General features: G+C 41.2%; 1 protein-coding gene across 3 annotated transcripts in view; it reads left to right on the top strand.

The window, feature by feature from the left end:
* EPB41L4A (erythrocyte membrane protein band 4.1 like 4A) overlaps positions 1 to 19,816 on the top strand; it is a 217,753-nt gene that overhangs the window by 75,642 nt on the left and 122,295 nt on the right. For all 3 annotated transcript variants that reach the window (XR_012656120.1, XM_032768250.2, XM_032768247.2), the window contains exon 3: positions 18,005 to 18,109. Coding sequence is in view for 2 of the 3 variants with exons in the window: in XM_032768250.2 (XP_032624141.1) it covers positions 18,005 to 18,109 (105 nt within the window). In the remaining variant the exon portion in view is untranslated. The remainder of the gene's footprint in view (positions 1 to 18,004; positions 18,110 to 19,816) is intronic.

Raw genomic sequence — 19,816 nt, 5'->3', positions numbered from 1 at the left:
TTGTTAAGGCTGCACTGGTCTGCACTTGTGGCAGGTCTAAAATCCCTTTGCTTCAAAGTTTAATGATTTAATTTATTCTCCAAATTTGGCACAATAATTTTTTGGAAGACAGATGAATTTTCCACATAATGTTGTAGAAGAATATGTACTAACCTTTGCAGACTAAATATACTGTAGTGCTCCCTTTTTAAAATGAAGCTGTATTTTCCACATATTTCTATGGGTTGCTCTACCTAGAGAATAACAGTCTCTACAAACTCCAGATTTCTCCCGCACATTCTCATAATGTTTTGGTCTTAGCCTACTTTTGAACTTTTAAATTAAGACACAAGAGTTCTGTTTATTTATCATTACTTCATTGAGTTTCGCCATTATTGTTCAACAAAACCGCTCAGATCTTTCAACTAATTCAGTTTTCTGAAGCTGTTAGCTTGGTTCCTTCATGAGAGCCATTATATCAATGAAGAATGAAATTGAAAATGTTTCTGTTTTTCATGAAAATGTCATTTTTCTGGCCATCTGGATATCTCCTCTTCCCAATAGTCCGTAGCTCCTGTTTCTGACATTACAAACTTCAAATGTATAGCATTTTAGGTATAGAATCTCTTCTGTTGCTGGTGTTGGACTGAATCTTGCCTGGCCTGAGTCTTGGACCAGGGTGATAACTTAATGGAGAGTCTACACTGGGGAAGAGGGAGGAAAGTTTGCAGAGGCAGACTAAGTGTGATGGCTCTGGTGAACTATGAAGAAACCAGGGGTGGGAAATTAACTCTGTTTTCTGTACATGACTGTACAGAGCACCCCTAAAAATCCTGAATACAAACAGAATTTAAAATTTCTAAAATTCTGTGAGAGTAAGAGTCTGTGTTTAGTATTGTAAGTATGGTAAGGGATCCGTTTTTCATATTTATTTTGAATAAATTAAATTTGTAGAATATCAGGATTGGAAGGGACCTTAGGAGGTCATCTAGTCAGCCCCCTGCTGAAAGCAGGACCAATCCCTAGGCAGATTTTTGCTCCAGATCCCTAAATACCCCTCTCAAAGATTGAACTCACAACCTTGGGTTTAGCAGGCCAATACTCAAACAACAGAAATCTCTCCCCTCACATGACCCTTCCTAAAGTTCCCTCCAGTGACTAGTTCTGGCATGGTGGGACCCACAACAAGGCAATAATCAATTCTCTTTCAATAGCCATTCCCACCTCCCCAAGTCTTCTGTCTTAGTGGTGGTAATGGGTAGGAGAAGGGATAATTGGGACTTCTGCATAGATATACGATTGATTAACTCTGAGCCCTCCCAGGCTGCTCAATCCACTGGGGTCAAGTTTCCTCCCCAGACTCATTCAGGAAGGTGGGGCTACTCCCCCAGCCCTGTCAGGAGAGGGAACAGGGCAACTCCCCAGGGCCAGTGGAGGGAAAGGGGAGGGGTCATGCTGGGAGCAGGGAGGGAGTCTGTGCTGCTCAGTAGGCCTGACCAGGGGCTGGTGTGGTGTTGGGGGCACAGGCTGAGGCTGGCCCCAGGACGAAGTGGTTCGGAGGGTGCATGGGCAGGGCTGATCCATACCTGGTGAGCTGGGGACAGAGGGTGCTGAAAAGTCAAGAGAAGTGGCGGTGGGGGCTGGTTGTTCATGCCCCACCCCAAGCCTCACAGGGTGGGTGGGACAGCGGGGGATGGAGAGGCTGAGGGCTCAGCCGAGTGCGAGTCCATCATTTAACAGTAAGGCATTCCCTCGTCCACCCTCTGACTTCACCACCTCAACCAAGCTTCACAATCATCATCGCTGTGTACAGTATTAAATTGTTTCTTTAAAACTTATACTCTATTTATCTGTCTGTCTGTCTAGTAGTCTAGTTTATAATATATAAAATTTCCCTGGAACCTAACTCCCCCTATTTACATTAATTTTTATGGGGAAATTGGATTCTCTTGACATCATTTCACTTAGTCGCATTTTTCAGGAACATAACTGTGTTAAGCAAGGAGTTGCTGTACCCTATTGTGTACTGTAGTGCTGCTCTTTGCCTCTTGCTGCCGTAGAATATCCAGTTTTTATAGTTTTACTAAAAGTGTGTGGAATCGTTTCCAACACCTCTGTGGAAAATCAGCAAACGTCAAACTCCTTCAAACTCGAGCACTCCTTGTCTTTTGAGAAAGCTTCTTATTTATCTCTAATATGTTGATACTTAATATAGTAAATACAGAGGATTCTGCTGTCAAAGTAAAATGTGCCAATATCTTCATTTCTGCCTTAGTACAAATAACATTACTTAGCCTACAGAGTTTTCTTTTAAAACTCTCACCAAAAAAAATTCTAAAGCCCAAACTCTTCGCTGTACATGGTAACATAATTTTTTGCTTATTTTTTTTAAAGCTGGTACTTTATCAGGAATAGAATAGTTAATAATGAACACCACTGTTATCTCTCAGACTGGGAGGCTGTCATGTTCTATCCTGTACCTCTGTAACTTTCTGTAATATATTTCAGCATGCAGTAAGATAACCTCCAAAATATGTAGCAAATGCCCCTATAATTGGTAGCTGGCATTTTCCCACTATACACAGCAGCTGTTATTTGTATCAAGGCAAATAGCATTATAAGACCATTTAATTGGTCTGTCATACACACGGATGTAACCTTGGTTGACTCTGAAGCTCACAAGCTGCATAATGTTAGTATTAGTTAATATCCCGGTAAAAAAATTCATGAATTAAATTCAGATTATGTGAAATCCTGTCCATAAAATTAATTTCTACCATATTATCTAATTTACAAAATGTTGTTTGTTTCTCTTTTAGAGATCAATTTCAAAGCATTTAAAAAAAAATACATTTCTGAAGCCCAGTTGTTTCTCCACTCCATTAATTTAGTTATTTACACACAGTATAATTTGAATGTTTTCTCATCACTGGCCTTTCACTCTTTTTGGCGGGGGTGTGTGTGTGTCTCACACAAGTGTGTATGCATGCAAATGTGTTAACCTCCTGATTTACTAAAGAAACACAGATCATTAGTTGCACATACTTATAGGAGACTCTGGTTCAATGGTGTTTTGTTCAGTTTATGTATCGCATATAACTAACCTGAATTAGAAAAGGAACTATTCTGAAGAATGATTTGAACCAGATTATTGTAACTATTAAGTCTAAAAAGGAGTTGGTGAAACATATGGGTCACAAATTTGGGAAAAATACTGGGGAGATATGCAGGTAGGAAACTGTTGGCTTCTATAACTATTTAGCTTTATGCTTTATAAAGCTTGTGCAAGACTATTCAAAATAAGATGACCCAGAATCATAGGATTTCTGAACATTCAAATCAGAGGCAGATTTTATAGTTCACATATGAAAATACTAAAGGGAGTATGCACATTATGAGTATTTTTATCTGCAGCAAGCTCGCACTATCCAGGAAAGACACCCATTGCTTCGTGAAAGCAGTTTCCAGTTAGCGAAAGTCAAATATTTATCTTATCACAAGAGATGCTCAGAGCAGAGCGAGATCAGTTCACATCTACCTGTGAACAAGCTTCAAAGAGCATCTCTAGACAATAGGTGTGAAAGGGGGTGGCTAATGAACAGCTTCTAACATCACAGAGGCCTCCCTGCTATTAGAGTTTTGTTTTATATTAAGAAATTGCTTTTAAAATGGCTTTTAAAATATTTTTTGCTAATACAGATAAATGGGAAACAGTCAAAACTATTAAAAAATAGTTCAGTTTAGTAACATTTTCCAACACTTTTTAAAAATCATTTTGCCTAATCTACCATGACCCGGCAGAAAGTGTTTAACCTGCATTTGCAGAAACCATTACAAATTTATTTTTAAAATCAGTGCCTGAACCTGGATAAAAATCCAGTGGATAAGGCAAGAGCTACGTGAGCATGAAAGTTCTCCCTTGGAAAAAAAGTGTTTGAAATGGAGAGGTGTATGCACCCTATCACTTCTTCCTGAAGAGTTCTCAGTGGCAGAGAAATTGAAAGCAGGTTGGCATGTTGGTTGTCAGGGAACAAAGAGTGAAAGAGGAATGGATTTGGGAGATTCTAATGCTACGTTCACTTATGTTAAACTCTCTAGTTTTGTTACACCTTAATGGCTCTTTTTTTAAAGGTTTTTTTGGGGGAAGGCAGATTAGCATTGTATATTGTTAATATTGTTGCAAGCATTGTAGGGCATTTTGGGAAGGGTTAGAGGTGGGAATGAGTGTGGAATGGAAGATTTTTTTGCAGGTTATGAGAGGCCAGAGGGACAAGAAGGAAGAGAACAGAGAACAGGTTAATTTAACATTGTAGCTAGCTAGCTTAGTTTAATAATAAGATGCTAACTTTAGCCAGCTTAAGGCCATAGCATATATTTAATTTTGGGTTGTTTGTTAAGAAAGAGAGGGGCTTAGATTTTTTTTTTTTTGTGATTAGTTGTAAAAAAGATTCAATTTGGAACTGAACCATTGCAAAAGTTCAAACTCGGTACTGAAGTTATAAAAGGTACAGAGCGGCTGTACAGCAGGCAGGGCCAGTGCTACCATTAAGGCGAACTAGGCGGTTGTAAAAAAGAAGGATTTAGCTGAATGGAGGCAGCTTAAAATAAACAAGACAGTGAAGGCTGACATGGGGGAAAACAAAGTTTTGCCAGTGTGTTTGGGGCCGGTGTGTTTTGAAAAAGTTGAGACCACAGAAAGCCGGTTTGGATTGGTACAAAGAGCACCAGGAACAACGGTCGCGGAACAAAACACCCCTGAAGAAACCCTGGACTTAAAAACCCTCTTAAAAGCTGGAGGAATTCGGAGATCAGCAGCGGACTTCGGACAGCCTGGGCCTAGGACAGAACTCCCATCCACCCTTCCTGCTCTTCTTGTTATGTTACACCCAGGCTTGGCCAGCCTTGGGCAAAGCATGTGTGAGTATAAAAGTGGGTTAGGGCTGGGGTACTAATGCTTTCTTGCTTCCTTTGAGTGACGTGGGAGCAGTCCCAACGCTCACCGCTGTTATTTTATTATTTTATTAATAAAGCTTTAAAACTTACACACTTGACGTGTTTCATCATCTCCTCCCCAGCAATCCTGTGGCCTCAGTCTGATCACCTGATGCCTCAGGCAAATTGGTAACAAAAATCTGTCGCAGTTTCTATAAGTATTTATTTGTGCTATGTGATTGACTTGGGGAATGTCTGTAAATATTAAACATTATTAAAGTGCTTCTCTTTTTGAACATGTACCCTGCAAATTAAGGCCTACCTATTGGTTTAGGTGAATATTTGTAAATATTAAACAGTGTTAATTTAAAGATCTCTGCTTCAACATGCAATGTGCAAATTGAGACTTGGCTAGTTATCAGCCTCTCGGGAAAGTGGCTCTGCCTATACAGGTAAAGACCATCAAGGGCCTTGATTCTATGCTACTTTAGCTCACTTTTGCACAGGTAGAGGGAGTTCATGTTATGATATGTGTGTTGTTTCTGAGGTTGGGAAGAGGGAAAGATTCTAGGCAGAAGTTCCACAGTGCATGGGGGGAGGGGAACAGAGAGGGAGAGCTTTTGAGAAACTGTTTCTGTTATTGTAATAAGGTTCCTTGTTCAATGTCAGAAAAAAAGTGACTGTATTTCTTCCTATTGTGCAGCAGTGTGTGAACAGAGTTCTATGAGAGGGTTAACTAAATAAGAGGTGTGAATTTCTGACAGGCTCAACAATGAAAAAACCAGATGGCTGATCAAAAAAGAAGTGATTGAAGTTTTAAAATTTATTTTAACTCTCATAATTCTTAAAACTGCATTATGAGCTTTTGGAGTCTGACGTTATTTTTGAGTGCTTCGGATTAGTTATATTGTATATGGAGGGAGAGGGGTGAGCACTGGACTGAAGTAGCTTCTGGAGAGAGACTCTGTAGTTATTGCTTGGCCTGAGACAGAAGATTCTTTTCTGTTCTCTGCTCTTCCCTGCTCCATCCCCAGAGATACCTAGTCCACTGCACAGGCAGACACAGTATAATCCCTTGTTTTGCTGATTTGGATGCTTGGTCTGACTTTGCTAGTACCACTGAGTAAATAAAAACAAAACAAAAAACCCCAGCAGCAACAACCTCTCTAGAGCCAATAAACAATGTCCGATGTAATAATGTGGTGAATTCCCAAAAGTGCAGGAATGTGAACATATTAAAATATCATATTTTATTGTATTTTTAAAGGAGCAATTTCCTTTTCTTAAAAAATAAAATCAGGTCTTTTCTGAATGTTCCACTTGTCATTTTGTTTAGCCAGTAGAAACCTGCCTTTCTGGTTTATAAAGTCATTTTGCTAAAATATAAAGCAAGGTGTTATGACTCATTTGAACAGTTCTTTGTTTTATCTTGAAAGCATTGCGGATGGTATTTTCAAATAAACGTGTGCTACTGTGAGTTTCCCTCTAAGAATGCAGGCCTCTAGCAAGTCTGATGGTAATGGAAGGTAGATTGTATAGTTTTTGCAGTTTCGTACACCAGGGTGTAATCCTGCTGGCACTCTCTGATAGAGTTTTGTGCTCCAGAACTGTTGCACTGACAATTTTATCAGCAACAGCTATTGCTTCACATTTTGTAAAGTGGGCTGCGTGGTAGCATTCCCTACAAACTAAGTTTAGCATGAGGTGCTATAATGCTACTGAGGCTGCTTGGTTTAGATCACAAGGCCATGTGCCTCTCTCAGCTACTCTGTATATTGCCAACCTCAGGCATTAAAAAATCACAAGTCTGGCCTCAAAATATCATGAGATTGACTTAAAATATCATGCAATTGAAAAAAAAACATTTTGGATTCTTTTTATTATCTTCTGGTTGCTAAGACTTTAGCACTTCATATTTTTAAGATTTCTTCTTAAACCCTGGGGGCTAGAAACTTACTTTGTTTGAATGAAAACTGAGATTCTCACATAATCACTTGACACCAGGAATTGGCGTTTTAAGAAAAACAATGCATTGTGAGACTCATGATAAAATAACAAGAGTGGGTAATGCTAACTACTAGTAATACAATTCATACGCAACTCCTGATTCACAAATCAACATATGCTTTCCTGACTTTGTCTTCGTGATTTCACTAAGATGTCGGCAGTGCTGTTCTTTTTGAGGATTGACAGACAAAGGTTTGAAAAGCTCATTCAGTCTGAATTTTTGTTGCAATTAAGAGAGTGCACTTAAAATATGGTTTTGTTCTGAAAAGTGTTTATGTAAAAGTGGCATCTTCTTTCACAACAGAGCTGGTACTGGGTGTACTGTGGGCCATACCTGCCGACTAATGACAAAAATGTGTTTATGCTGCTTTTTACATTTGTTAGCTCTGCAGTGCTGGCACAGCTGAGAGATCACTGTAACTGCTCTCTCTTCCTCCTGGTGCATCAGCAGCAGAATTGCTTTGCTAAATTCCAACTACAGAGCCAGTCACTTATATTTGTGCAACTCACTGAAAACAGGGTACACTGAGGGCATAGTTTATAGAAAATGGTGTTGTGCAGGTACCACTGAAGGTCTGATTTGGCCTGCAGAACCTTTATTACTTTTGAGGCTGTGTGGGACTGAGAAAAGCTAGCTTGATGCTCCAAGCACAGGATAATGGGTTGCTGTACATTCCCTGGTTCAGCCCCAGTCCCCCTGCTGACTATTCCCTATATGCTCATCCTTGAAAACACAAAGGGTTTGCTGCAAGATCCAAAGTCGTGCAGCAGGACAGTGCTACTGAGGCTTCTGCCCCACCTCATCTTGGAAGAAGGAAATGTGTACACTGAGCATCCTTCATGCAGACCCTGTCCTGCAGATCCTGGGGAATGATTCCCCATCTCCACCTAGTGGATACGGGAGGAGAACTCTCAATCAGTGCAGCTAGGGCAGCTTTATGCAGTGTTATGTCATGACATGCCACCTGTCAACATAAATACTGCGATGGGGAGGAATGTTAACTGAACCACGTAATGATAGTATAAATTAGTGGCTATTTATGTCCTCCCTCAGCATTACAACTCAGATATAGAGGATAGATTATTAGATATCATTACTGTTCATCTGTAAAATGGAAAGGATTGGAGCCTGCCATTTCAGCCAAGTCAGGTGTTGAACATTTAAACATAACCGTGGAACTGCATTTGCCCTTGAATCTAGGACTTGAAAGGTAGTGTAAGGCTGCCTTTGGCTGCGCCTGTCCCCATTCCTGCACTGAACTCAGCTCTGCTCCAATAGAAATCATAGCCAGGGACTCCAAACTGGTGTAAGAGTGCAAGAGAAGGTATAAGGCCTGGTCTACACTACGTATCTAAACCGAATTTAGCAGCGTTAAACCGATTTAACCCTGCACCTGTCCTCACAATGAGGCCCTTTATATCGATATAAAGGGCTCTTTAAACCGGTTTCTGTACTCCTCCCCGACGAGAGAAGTAGCGCTGAAATCGGTATTACCATATCAGATTAGGGTTAGTGTGGCCGCAAATCGACGCTATTGGTCTCCGGGCGGTATCCCACAGTGCACCACTGTGACTGTTCTGGACAGCAATCTGAACTTGGATGCACTGGCCAGGTAGACAGGAAAAGCCCCGCGAACTTTTGAATTTCATTTCCTATTTGGCCAGCGTGGAGAGCTCACCAGCCCAGGTGACCACGCAGAGCTCATCAGCACAGGTAACAATGCAGTCTCCTGAGAATGAATCAAAAAAGAGCTCCAGCATGGACCGCACGGGAGGGTACTGGATCTGATTGCTATATGGGGAGAGGATTCTGTGCTAACAGAACTCCGTTCCAAAAGACGAAATGAAAAAACATTTGAAAAAATTTCCAAGGCCATGATGGAGAAAGGCCACACCAGGGAGTCAGTGCAGTGCCGTATGAAAGTTAAGGAGCTCAGACAAGCCTATGAGAAAACAGAGAAGCAAAACGGAAGGTCTGGGGCAGGGCAAAAACATGCCACTTCTACGCTGAGCTGCGTGCAATTCTAGGGGGGGGTCCGCCACCAGTTCCCCACCCCTGTCCGTGGATCCGAGGTGAGGTTGGTAAATCTCAGCCATGCTGAGGATTCTGCGGACGGGGAAGATGAGGAGGAGGAAGAGGAGGACGAGCTTGCAGAGAGCACACAGCACTCTGTTCTCCCTAACAGCCAGGAGCTTTTTCTTACCCAGACGGAATTACCCTCCCAGCCCTCAAGCCAGTAGCCCAGACAATGAAGCCATGGAAGCAATCTATGGTGAGTGTACCTTTGTAAATATAAAACATGGTTTAAAAGCAAGCGTGTTTTAATGATTGATTTGCCCTGAGGACTTGGGATGCATTCGCAGCCAGTACAGTTATTGGAAAAGTCTGTTAACATGCTGGGGATGGAGCGGAAATCCTCCAGGGACATCTCCATGAAGCTCTCCTGAAGGTACTCCAAAAGCCTTTGCAGAAGGTTTCTGGGCAAGGCAGCCTTATTCTGTCCTCCATGGTAGGACACTTGACCACGCCATGCATGTAGCAAGTATCTAGTATCATTGCATGAACAAAGCCTAGCTGCGTATGGGTCCCAGTGATTGCTGGCATTCAAGCAACATCATTCTTTTATCTCGCTGTGTTATCCTCAGGAGAATGATATCGTTCATGGTAACCTGGTTGAAATTCAGGAATTTAATTAAGGGACAGAGATGGCCATTCCTATTGGGCTGTTTGCCTGTTGCTTAAAGAAATCCTTCCTTGCAGGTAGCCAAGCAGGGGAGGAGAGGAGGGGAATGGCACTGAGCTTTTTCGCATTTGGCTAGCAGACTGATCTTCCATGATACCAGCCCACATGGTGGGGGAGGAGGAAGAGATCATCCCAAGAGAATTGGATGCGGGGATGGTTTCTGCTGCTTGCATGTTAACAGAGAGAAGTAGCACTGAACGGGATTTGCGTTGGTATTTGGGAAAGAGAGGGCACTGTGTATATGAAGGCTGCAGAAGAAAAAAGACAACGGTTTACAATGGACGCATGCAAGCTTGAATTCTGCTGCCCGGACCTGGTCTGTGAGATCTCTAACGACCAGAGCCGCAGGCACTCAATATTGAGATGCAAAATGTGACCTTGTAGTGAAATCACATGTGCTATGTAAGGTGAATAGTGTTGTTTTACGGTAAAAGAGTATAAGCATTGTTTCTGTAAAATGTATCTTTTTAAATACTTCTCTCCCTTTTTTCCCTCCCTCATGCAGCTGCAAAAATTTTTTCAAGCCTCCCTACGCCATCCTGAAGGCTATCTCAGATAAGGGCGGAGAAAAAAAAGACGTGAGACGAAATGTTCTCGAAATCATGGAAGTGACCGCAATGAAGAGCTGCATCTGAAATGAGTGGAAGGATGTGGTATCAAATTACAGGAAACGATGCCCAGTGAACATGAGGACAGGAGGGACCAACGTGAGGATATGGGAAGGAGGGAATGAACGTGAGGAGAGGAGAGTACGCTCGAGATGAGAGGTGGCGGCAGGAAATCAGTGGTGGACGGGATGCAACGCTGGGGCTGCTGTGTGATCAAACTGACATCCTCCGACCTCTGGTGGAGCTTCAGGAACAGCAGCAAGTCACAGAGTGCCACTGCAGCCCCCTGTGTAACCACCCTCACCCTTCACCATGTTCCATATCTTCCTCACCCAGCGACGTGTAAGAAACATGTGGGGGAAGGCTTTGTGCACCTGCCCACTCCACCCCGTGGACAGCCCAACCCCAAAAGGCTGTCATTACTTTGAAAATTTTTTTGTGGACTTTTCCTTCACTCCCATCCTCCTCCCAAACCACACCCGGGCTACCTTGTCAGTTTCTCTCCCTCTTTTTATAATAACTTAATAAAGAATACATGATTTTTAAATGATAGTGACTTTATTTCTTAAGCAAGCTGTTAATCGAAGGGGAGGGTGGGTTGCTTACAGGGAATGCGTCAACTCAAGGGGTGGGGGTTCATCAAGCGGAAACAAACACAGCAGTCACACTGTACCCTGGCCGCTGATGAAACTCGTTTTCAAGCTTCTCTGATGCACACCACTTCCTGGTGTCTGCTCTTCTAATCGCCCTGGTGTCTGCTGCGCGTAATCAGTAGCCAGGGATTATGCGCCTCAGCCTCCCACCCCGCCATAAAGGTCTCTCCCTTACTCTCACAGAGATTGTGGAGACACAGCAAGCTAGCACAAATAACAATGGAACATTGGTTTGGCTGCAGGCTCGAGCGGAGTCTAGTAATCGTGCGCCTCAGCACGCCTTTATAAACGGCACAAATGCCACATTCTAACAGCACGATCATTCTGCACTTGCCCACAGACAGCTGTAGTTGAAATAGAGCAGCTTCCTGAACTACTGCCAGGCTGCTTGTGTATGGCTTTCGTGAGCCATGGCCATTTCAAGGGGTAGGTGGGTCACGCAGATAATAAGGATTCAACATCCACTTAGTTGCTGCTGGAAGTTATTCCCGTTGCGCACCGTAAACAGAGTGTTCTGCAGAGCGAGCGTCATGAACCTTCCTGTCATCCCAATGATTGTTGTGAATGCCTTTGATCCACCAGTGCTTTGCAGCACAAAATGGAAAAGTACTCTGCGGTACTACTGTGCCCGGTGCTCTGGTGCAAATAGAGAGATGGGTTCATCTATACACACGTTAGGGAATCCTATTGTAAACAAACACAAAGCATCCACTATGACCTGCACGTTTCCCATGAGTCACACCTTCGTAGCAGCAGTAATGATGCTGTGGCATTGCATCAACAGCAGCCACAGTAGTTGTCCCTCCAAATTGATTCCTGCTGACAGTAGTTTGATTGAACTTCCAGGGCTATTGCCAGCGTTCTCAACGTGAGGCTGCTCCATCTTGGTATTACTGCATTTCGGGAGGGAAAGCAGTCAAAGTTCCATGAACAAGCCTCATGCATGCGAAAGTTCGCAGCATCTGCGATCAGCCCTAACCTGCAAAACTATGCGTCCACAGTAGCTTGTTCTCGGGCCCAAATCGCGATCAATGGCTAGAAACCTGCCCTACAGCAGGAGTCCCAAAGCGCAGAGCCCACGTTTGAGAAGAATTGTGTTCGATGTCTCATACCTGTCGCCAGCCTCCTCGCCTGGCTTTGCAGGTCCCGGTTCAGCATAGGCTGCACGAGAATGTGCGAGGTGTTTACAACGTCCATGATTGTGGTCTTGATCTGAGCAGGGTCCATGCTTGCTGTGCTATGGCGTTTGCACAGTTCACCCAGGAAAAAAGGCGCAAAATGGCTGTCTGCTGCTTTCACGGAGGGAGGAGTGAGGCTGTACCCAGAACCACCCGCGACAATGTTTTTTGCCCCATCAGGCACTGGGATCTCAACCCAGAATTCCAAGGGGGGGGGAAGACTGCAGGAACTATGGGAAAGCTATGGGATAGCTACCCACAGTGCAACACTTCAGAAATCGACACTAGCCTCGGTACATGGACGCACACTGCTGAATTAATGTGCTTAGTGTGGCCGCGTGCACTTGACTTTATACAATCTGTTTTACAAAACCGGTAGTGTAGTGTAGACATACCCTAAGTTACACCACATTAGACTCTCTCAAGACCTATGTAGACTCATATCTCAGTTGGTCCAGAATCACTATTCCAGTGTGGATCAGGCTCCATAGATTAACCATATCTTTTTGTCAGGCGATGTTATGAATCTAAAATGATGACTGTATCTTTACCAATGGCTTACTCTTTTGGTGTCATTCATACCACTTGCTGTAGTGTCAAATGACAGGCCAAACAAAACAGTTGTCAAAATCCTACAAATACTGAAATAAATCTATAAGGCTCAAAAGAAGCAGATGCATTGTGACAGCCTCTAAGTTCATCTTTCAAGGACCCTCCGTTTTTCCCAACAGTCCACGAAGGAACTATTCTCTACATGCTTGTTGAAGAGGCTGTTTTAGTCAAAAGCTGGTTTACAAGCTCAACAAACTGTGCCTGTATGGATTTCCTGCTGTCAGGGCCAGTGCAAGGAAGTTTCACACCCTAGGCGAAACTTCCGCCTTGCACCCTCCACCCCCAGCCTATGGCAGCTCCCTCCCATGAGGAGCTGTGTGGTACCTCCTCACCCCTCACCCCAGCTCACCTCTGCTCCGCGTCCTCCCCGAGCACACCGCCCCCGCTCTAATTCTCCTCCCAGGCTTGCGGTGCCAAACAGCTGATTGACGCTGCAAGCCTGGGAGGCGGGAGAAGTGGAGCAGCAACCGTGTGTTCAGGGAGGAACCACTGTAAAAAAAATAAATTGGGGGAACCGCTTTTTGACGTCCCCAAATCTTGGCACCCTAGGCAACCACCTACTTTGCCTTAATGGTAGCACCGGCCCTGCCTGCTGTACAGCAGCTCTGTACCTTTTATAACTTCAGTACTGAGTTTGAACTTTTGCAGTGGTTCTCTTCCAAATTGAATCATTTGTAAGATCATCAGAACAGGGTCTGTCTTTTTGTTATGTTTGTACAGTGCCTAGCACAATTGGGTTCTGGTCTACTGCTGGGGTCCCTAAGCAGTAGCACAGTATAAATAAATCATCATCATCAAACTTTAAACTATCAAGATAATTTTGTCTGGTATGAAAGACAAATAATGAGATAGCATCTACCTCTTCTAGTTGACATCTATTCCACTACTTTGAATAAGAACTGACAATATCAGAAAGAAAAGAAGGTAGAATAATTGCTTCTTCAATTTGTTTCCTCGCTGCCTGCAATTTAATCTAATTTTTACGTTTTTCTGTCTGCAATCCTTTTTGAACTTCATTCCTTATTTCAATAGGAATATAGCCACTGAGCCTGATTTTTAATTCACATCAGTTCTACAGCTGTCAACCCCTCCACTTACATAGTGGAGTTACTCCTACTTTACACTGCTGAATGTGACATCAGGATAACTATATTTATGCACTTTATCCAAGACAAGGGCAATAGGATTTAATGTATTTCAATTTAATTCAATAATTTGTCCTTTAATCATTCTTTATACTTCATGATTTTCTGTACACATTGTTATATTAATAGGCCAATTTTTAATAAGCTGTCCAGAATGGCTAGTCACTGAATTTTACTGTACATCCTGAGAGAGAATATGATTCTACTTACTTATCTAGTAAGTTGATAGATAAAGCGGATGAGGTCATATCTTTGGTTAGCCAACTTCTGTTGGTGTGAGAGACAAAGTTTCAAGCTTACACGGAGCTTGAGTTTGTCCCTGTCATAAACAGATAGTTAAGGGTTAATGTCTCTTTTACCTGTAAAGGGTTAAGAAGCTCAGTAAACCTGGCTGACACCTGACCAAAGGACCAATAGGGGGACAAGATACTTTCAAATCTTGGTGGAGGGAATCTTTGATTTGTGCTCTTTGTTTTGGGCTGTTCGATCTGGACAAGAGGAAACCAGACATCAAATCCAGGTCCCAAATCCTGCTTTTGGAATTTTTATCTCTCATGTTTCAAGCTTTGTGTAAACCTCCAGGCAGGCTGTTAGTCTTATTTTGTTTCTCAACTATAAGTTCCTTTGCTGAGGATGTTTACCTCGTTGCTGTACTTTTTAAGTAGAGGGTTCTCTGGGCTATATGAATCTGATTACACTTGTATATTTTCTCTGATTTACCGAATGATTTTTACTTTTTATAAGTAACTTTGAGCGTGTTGTCTGTTTTAAAAAAGAAATTCCAAGGGGATTGATCTGGATAGTTGGTTGGAGGAAAGAGGGGGTGTACATTCTCCTGTTTAAATCCATTATGGATTTAGTTGTTGCAAGGGAATGGAATCCAGGCAACCGAAAAGTTTGGACAGGAGGCTCCCTGAATCCTGGAATGCTGGCATGTACCAATATACTAAATTAAGCTTAGAAGTGTCCATGCAGTCCCCACATCCTGATCCTAAAGTCAGAGCGAGAAGACTTGACATCCTTTCACCAACAGAAGTCCTCCAATCAAAGAATATTACCACAACCACTGCCTCTCTGAATATCTCGCATGACACAGTACAGTTAATTGAGTGGTTAATATTCCTTTGAAAGTATTATCCAATACATTTTGCTCCCTTTCTACTGTGATTTTCAGAACTGGATTGGTTTCATGAAAATTCTATCTATCATCAAAATCATTTATTTATATATATTTGCTAAACAGTTCTGGAAAAATCAAGCCTAGAGTCATTTAGTGAACATGTTGCTTTTACTAATTGGTAAATTGTAGTTCTAGTTGTGCTAGTCACGAATAGTTCACACTGTATGTCCCTATCCCGATGATGACAAATGTTAAGATAGATGAACAAACATGGCAAACTGAAAAAGCCATCTTGAAAATGAGTGAATGTGAGTTATGAATACTACTGTTCTTAACATTTAGTCACGCTGTACTCAAAGCAAAGCTTGTATGAAAGGCAGCTATTATCAAATAATCTGCAATTTCCAAATAGGATGAAGATTGATTTTTTTTTTTTCTAAATGATTTTGTGTTGTAGTATATCCTTTATGTCTTTCAGACTTCTTCATATAAAGAAATATTTGGGATGTAATAGCAGAAAGGCGTTATTCTGATATCCAGTTATAACTTGGATTCTTGCTTCAACATCTGATTCAGACCTCTGAGGTCTGCTGTCGTGGTTGTTTTAGCTGTTTCATTTTAATGATTAGAATCCGTGCTCAAGCACAATAGAACTTTGTTTTTAGTCACATGTAGATAGACATTACGTGCATGAGATCGTTTAATTGAGGAAGGTTATAGGTGACTAAAACCCGTTTTCACTAATTTGTAATATTCCTGGATGTATTTTATTTAGCGGCTGTCAATAACCGCAGTAACACGTCGTGATGTAACTTAAAAAAAAAAAGTAATCAAAGATTACAAAAATTAATTGGTTAATTGCAGTTCTTGATTGGCACTGTTAAATAACTAGCAACGATTGAAATTTATAAATTATTTGGAAGTTTCTCGAATTCAATATACATGATTTAAATTAAACACAGAAACGAAAAGGTCCAGTGTACTTATATTAAGTGTTATATCACAAATTTTCTGTTAAAATGATAAATAAAAAAATAGTATTCACCTCATACAATACTGGGCAACTTTTATCGTAGGAAGTGCAATTTACAAATGAATTCTTACATAGCTGCACTCCAAAAACAAAACAATGTTAAATTTGAGAGCCTACAAGTTCCTCATCCTACTTTTCAAGCAATTCCTAAGACAACAATTTGTTTACATTTAGAAGAGATAATGCTGTCTACTTCTTATTTACAATGTCACCTGAAAGTGAGAACAGGTATTTGCATGGCACTTTTGTAGCCAGTATTGCAAGGTATTTATGTGCCAGATATACTAAACATTCATATTCCCCTTCATGCTTCAGCCACCATTCCAGAGGACATGCTTCCGTGCTGATGACACGTGTTAAAAAAAAATGCGTTAATTACATTTTGAGTGAACTCCTTGGGGGGAGAATTGTATGTTTCCTACTCTGTTTTACCCACATTCTGCCATATATTTCGTGTTACTGCAATCTCAGATGATGACCCAGCACATGTTCGTTTTAAGAACTCTTTCACACAGATTTGACAAAACACAAAGAAGGCAGCAATGTAAGATTTCTAAAGATAGCTACCACACTCATCCCAAGGTTAAAGAATCTAAATGCCTTCCAAAATCTGAGAGGGACGAGGTGTGGAGCATGCTTTCAGAAGTTTTAAAAGAGCAACACTCTGTTGCGGAAACTACAGAACCCAAGCCACCAAAAAAGAAATCAACCTTCTGCTGGTGGCATCTGACTCAGGTGATGAAAGTGAACATACGTCGGTCTGCACTGCTTTGGATCGTTATTGAGCAGAATCCGTCAAAAGCATGGACGCATGCCCTCTGGAACGGTGGTTGAAGATGGAGACATATGAATCTTTAGCACATCTGGCATGTAATTGTCTTGCAACGCTGGCTACAACAGTGCCATACAAACATCTGTTCTCACTTTTAGGTGACCTTGTAAACCAGAAGCAGACAGCATTATCTCCTGCAAATGTAAACAGACTTGTTTGTCTGAGTGTCTGGCTGACCAAGAAGTAGGACTGAGTGGACTTGTAGGCTCTAAAATTTGACATGGTTTTATTTTTGAATGTAGGGTGTTTTTTTTTTGTGCATAATTCTACATTTGTAAGGTCAACTTTCATGATAAAGAGATTTCATTATAGTACTTGTATGAAGTGAATTGAAAAATACTATTTCTTTTATTTTTTAAAGCAGAAATATTTGTAATAAAAATAAATATAAAGTGAACACTGTACACTTTGTATTCTGTGTTGTAACTGAAATCAATATATTTGAAAATGTAGAAAACATCCACATGTTTAAATATCAATGAGCATCTACCATGCCAATACCACAACAATGAAGCAGCAATTTGATCCACCTCCCTAATATTGTGTTTAAATATTAGTGTACACCTTAAATGATGCAACAGCATTCCAGAACACAATGGGGTTATTTGGATTCAGAACGTTGGATCAGAGCCATCTCTACTTTTAAAAATATTTTTAAATAAAAGGAATAAAAAAAGAAGCCTTCGTCACACGGAATAATAGAGCACCTTATGGTTCATAATTTACACCTTAAGGGCAACATTTTCTTTAGATATGCAGTGGCAGAGCTTGACTGAGAGATCCACGCTTGAAGGGAGCACAAGATCTTAGAACTGAAATCTGTCATGGGGATCAGAGAACAGATTTTTTCCATGAATACAGATGTCTAAGAAAACTCATAGGTTTATTAACATACATAAACATAGTTTAGGAAGCATGTTTATAACAATTACCAAATGTTCAATATTGTCTACAAAATAATTGATTAAATGTATGTAAGAAGAAATTGAAATTTTTTCTAGTTGTAGCTGAGGCTTTGGTTGAAGGCAACTTGAATTGTTTCTAATCAATAAAACTGCCACCTCTTTTAGATGAGGCTAACTGAATGCATGAATACCACTGTGCATAGCTGACAAAGACAGAACACTTTTGTGAAAAGACTCTGTAAATTCTTTCCCACAGAAGTCAACGAAAGGGTCGGTTGTCCTGGGCTACGTATTTCGTCACTTAAACCTCGTGGAGATAGATTACTTTGGACTGCGTTACTGTGACAGAAGTCATCAGACGGTGAGTAAAAGACACAGCAGACTGGATTTCCCAGTTGTAAATTTTACCTTGTTGGTGACTTTTCTCAATGGCGCGCTTGGCTGTCATACCTTCAGTATCTCATGAAAGAATAAGATTTCCAGTAGCAGTTTCTTTAATTTGCCTGTTGAGAGGACCTATTTTTGTGTTTCTGTAGAAAGGGCCTTTTTCTGTTCTCACTGAAGTTAGTGGAATTTTAGCTATTGACCTAAATGGGAGCAGAAATGTGACAACAGAAAATAAAATTAAAAAAGGTGTTGCAAATGATCAGTAGTAAAATGCTGTATATAAAAAGTACTATTTGAATTCTTCCCGTTAAACTAAACAAACAAGTGCTTAGCCCATGATATTTCCCTGAATCGGAATTCTGTTTGGAAGAGAACCTGTTGTGACTAATTCCTGGATTGGCTAGAGTTGGGGGCAACATTGGCGGGTGGGGGCAATAGTAGCAGTGTTTGCAGGCATGGCACAAATTGTTTAATTCAGGGCCACTTCCTGGATCACTGTTTTAGAGTGATGTTACTTATTTGGAGGAGGCTTTTGGCTGCCGGGATATATTCAATTGTAGCTGCTTATACCCTGAGAAGAAGGGTGTGTGATAATGACCTTTGGACTCCACGTGAACTGGCTCTTTTTTGAGGTGGATGGGGGTGATCTTTTTGATACGTGTTCTACATACACAGAGTAGAGACAGGCCTTCTCCCAAAGAGCTTACAATCTGAATAGATTAGTCAAGAGAAAGCCTTTGTATTATCTTCATTTTACAAAGAGATTAAGGCATGGTCTACATTTAAAAGTTTTGCCAGAATAACTGCATTGATGAGGAGTGTGAAAAAATCATACCCCTAAATGACATAGTCATGCCAGCCAAAGCCCTGATGTAGATGCAGTTATACTGGCAAAAAAAAAAAGTAATTTCATTCTGGGAACTGGTATGAAGTATACCAACAATAGTAACTTTTCCACTATGAGTGGCATTGCTAGTAGAAGGGAGTTATTCTAGTACAGATGAGGCATAAGCGGCTTGTCCTAAATGACAGAGAGAGTCTGTATCAGGGCTAGGAATTGAACCCAAGTTTCATGAGTCCTAGCTGAGCACTTTAATAAGAAGACCAGCCTTTCTCTCTAGTTAATGACTAGCTAATTAATTTAGAGTTTTAAAAATGCAGGTAACCTCAACTGTTTCAGGGACAGGGGAAGTCTCTGTTAAATGAATAATTGCAGAACCCCATCAGCTCTCCTCAAAACAATCAGAGCAGATTTTTCTCTCACACTAGTGTAAATGAGGAGTAACTCCAGTGAGCTCATTACGGTTACACCTGTATAAAACCTGTGTAGGTGAGAAGGAAAATCAGCTCTCATGTCTTTGCTAGTTTGTGATTCATAGTGAAATGTTGTTCAGTGAATGGCCAATATAAAGGAAAAACTCCATGAAGTAAATGAGACCTTGCATAAAATAGTAAATGAAAAAATTCTAATTTTTCACAGACCTGTTAAAGGTATAACAGTAGGGACAGGCATGGGAGTGTTGGGGGTGATTAGTTCTGCACTGCCATGCAAGAGACCTACATTTGAGTCTTCTAGTGTCTCATTTTTAGAGCCCCAGATGTCAAATGGATCTATTTGCTAATTTATTTGAAAACTCTACTTAATGGGAAACACTCCAAAATAAATATCTGATAGAAAAAT

The sequence above is a fragment of the Chelonoidis abingdonii genome, chromosome 6, assembly GCF_003597395.2.
Source record: "Chelonoidis abingdonii isolate Lonesome George chromosome 6, CheloAbing_2.0, whole genome shotgun sequence".
NCBI classification, from domain to species: Eukaryota; Metazoa; Chordata; order Testudines; family Testudinidae; genus Chelonoidis; species Chelonoidis abingdonii.
The sequence above is the reverse complement of the archived record's forward strand: the minus strand, read 5'-3'. Positions and strand labels throughout refer to the sequence as shown.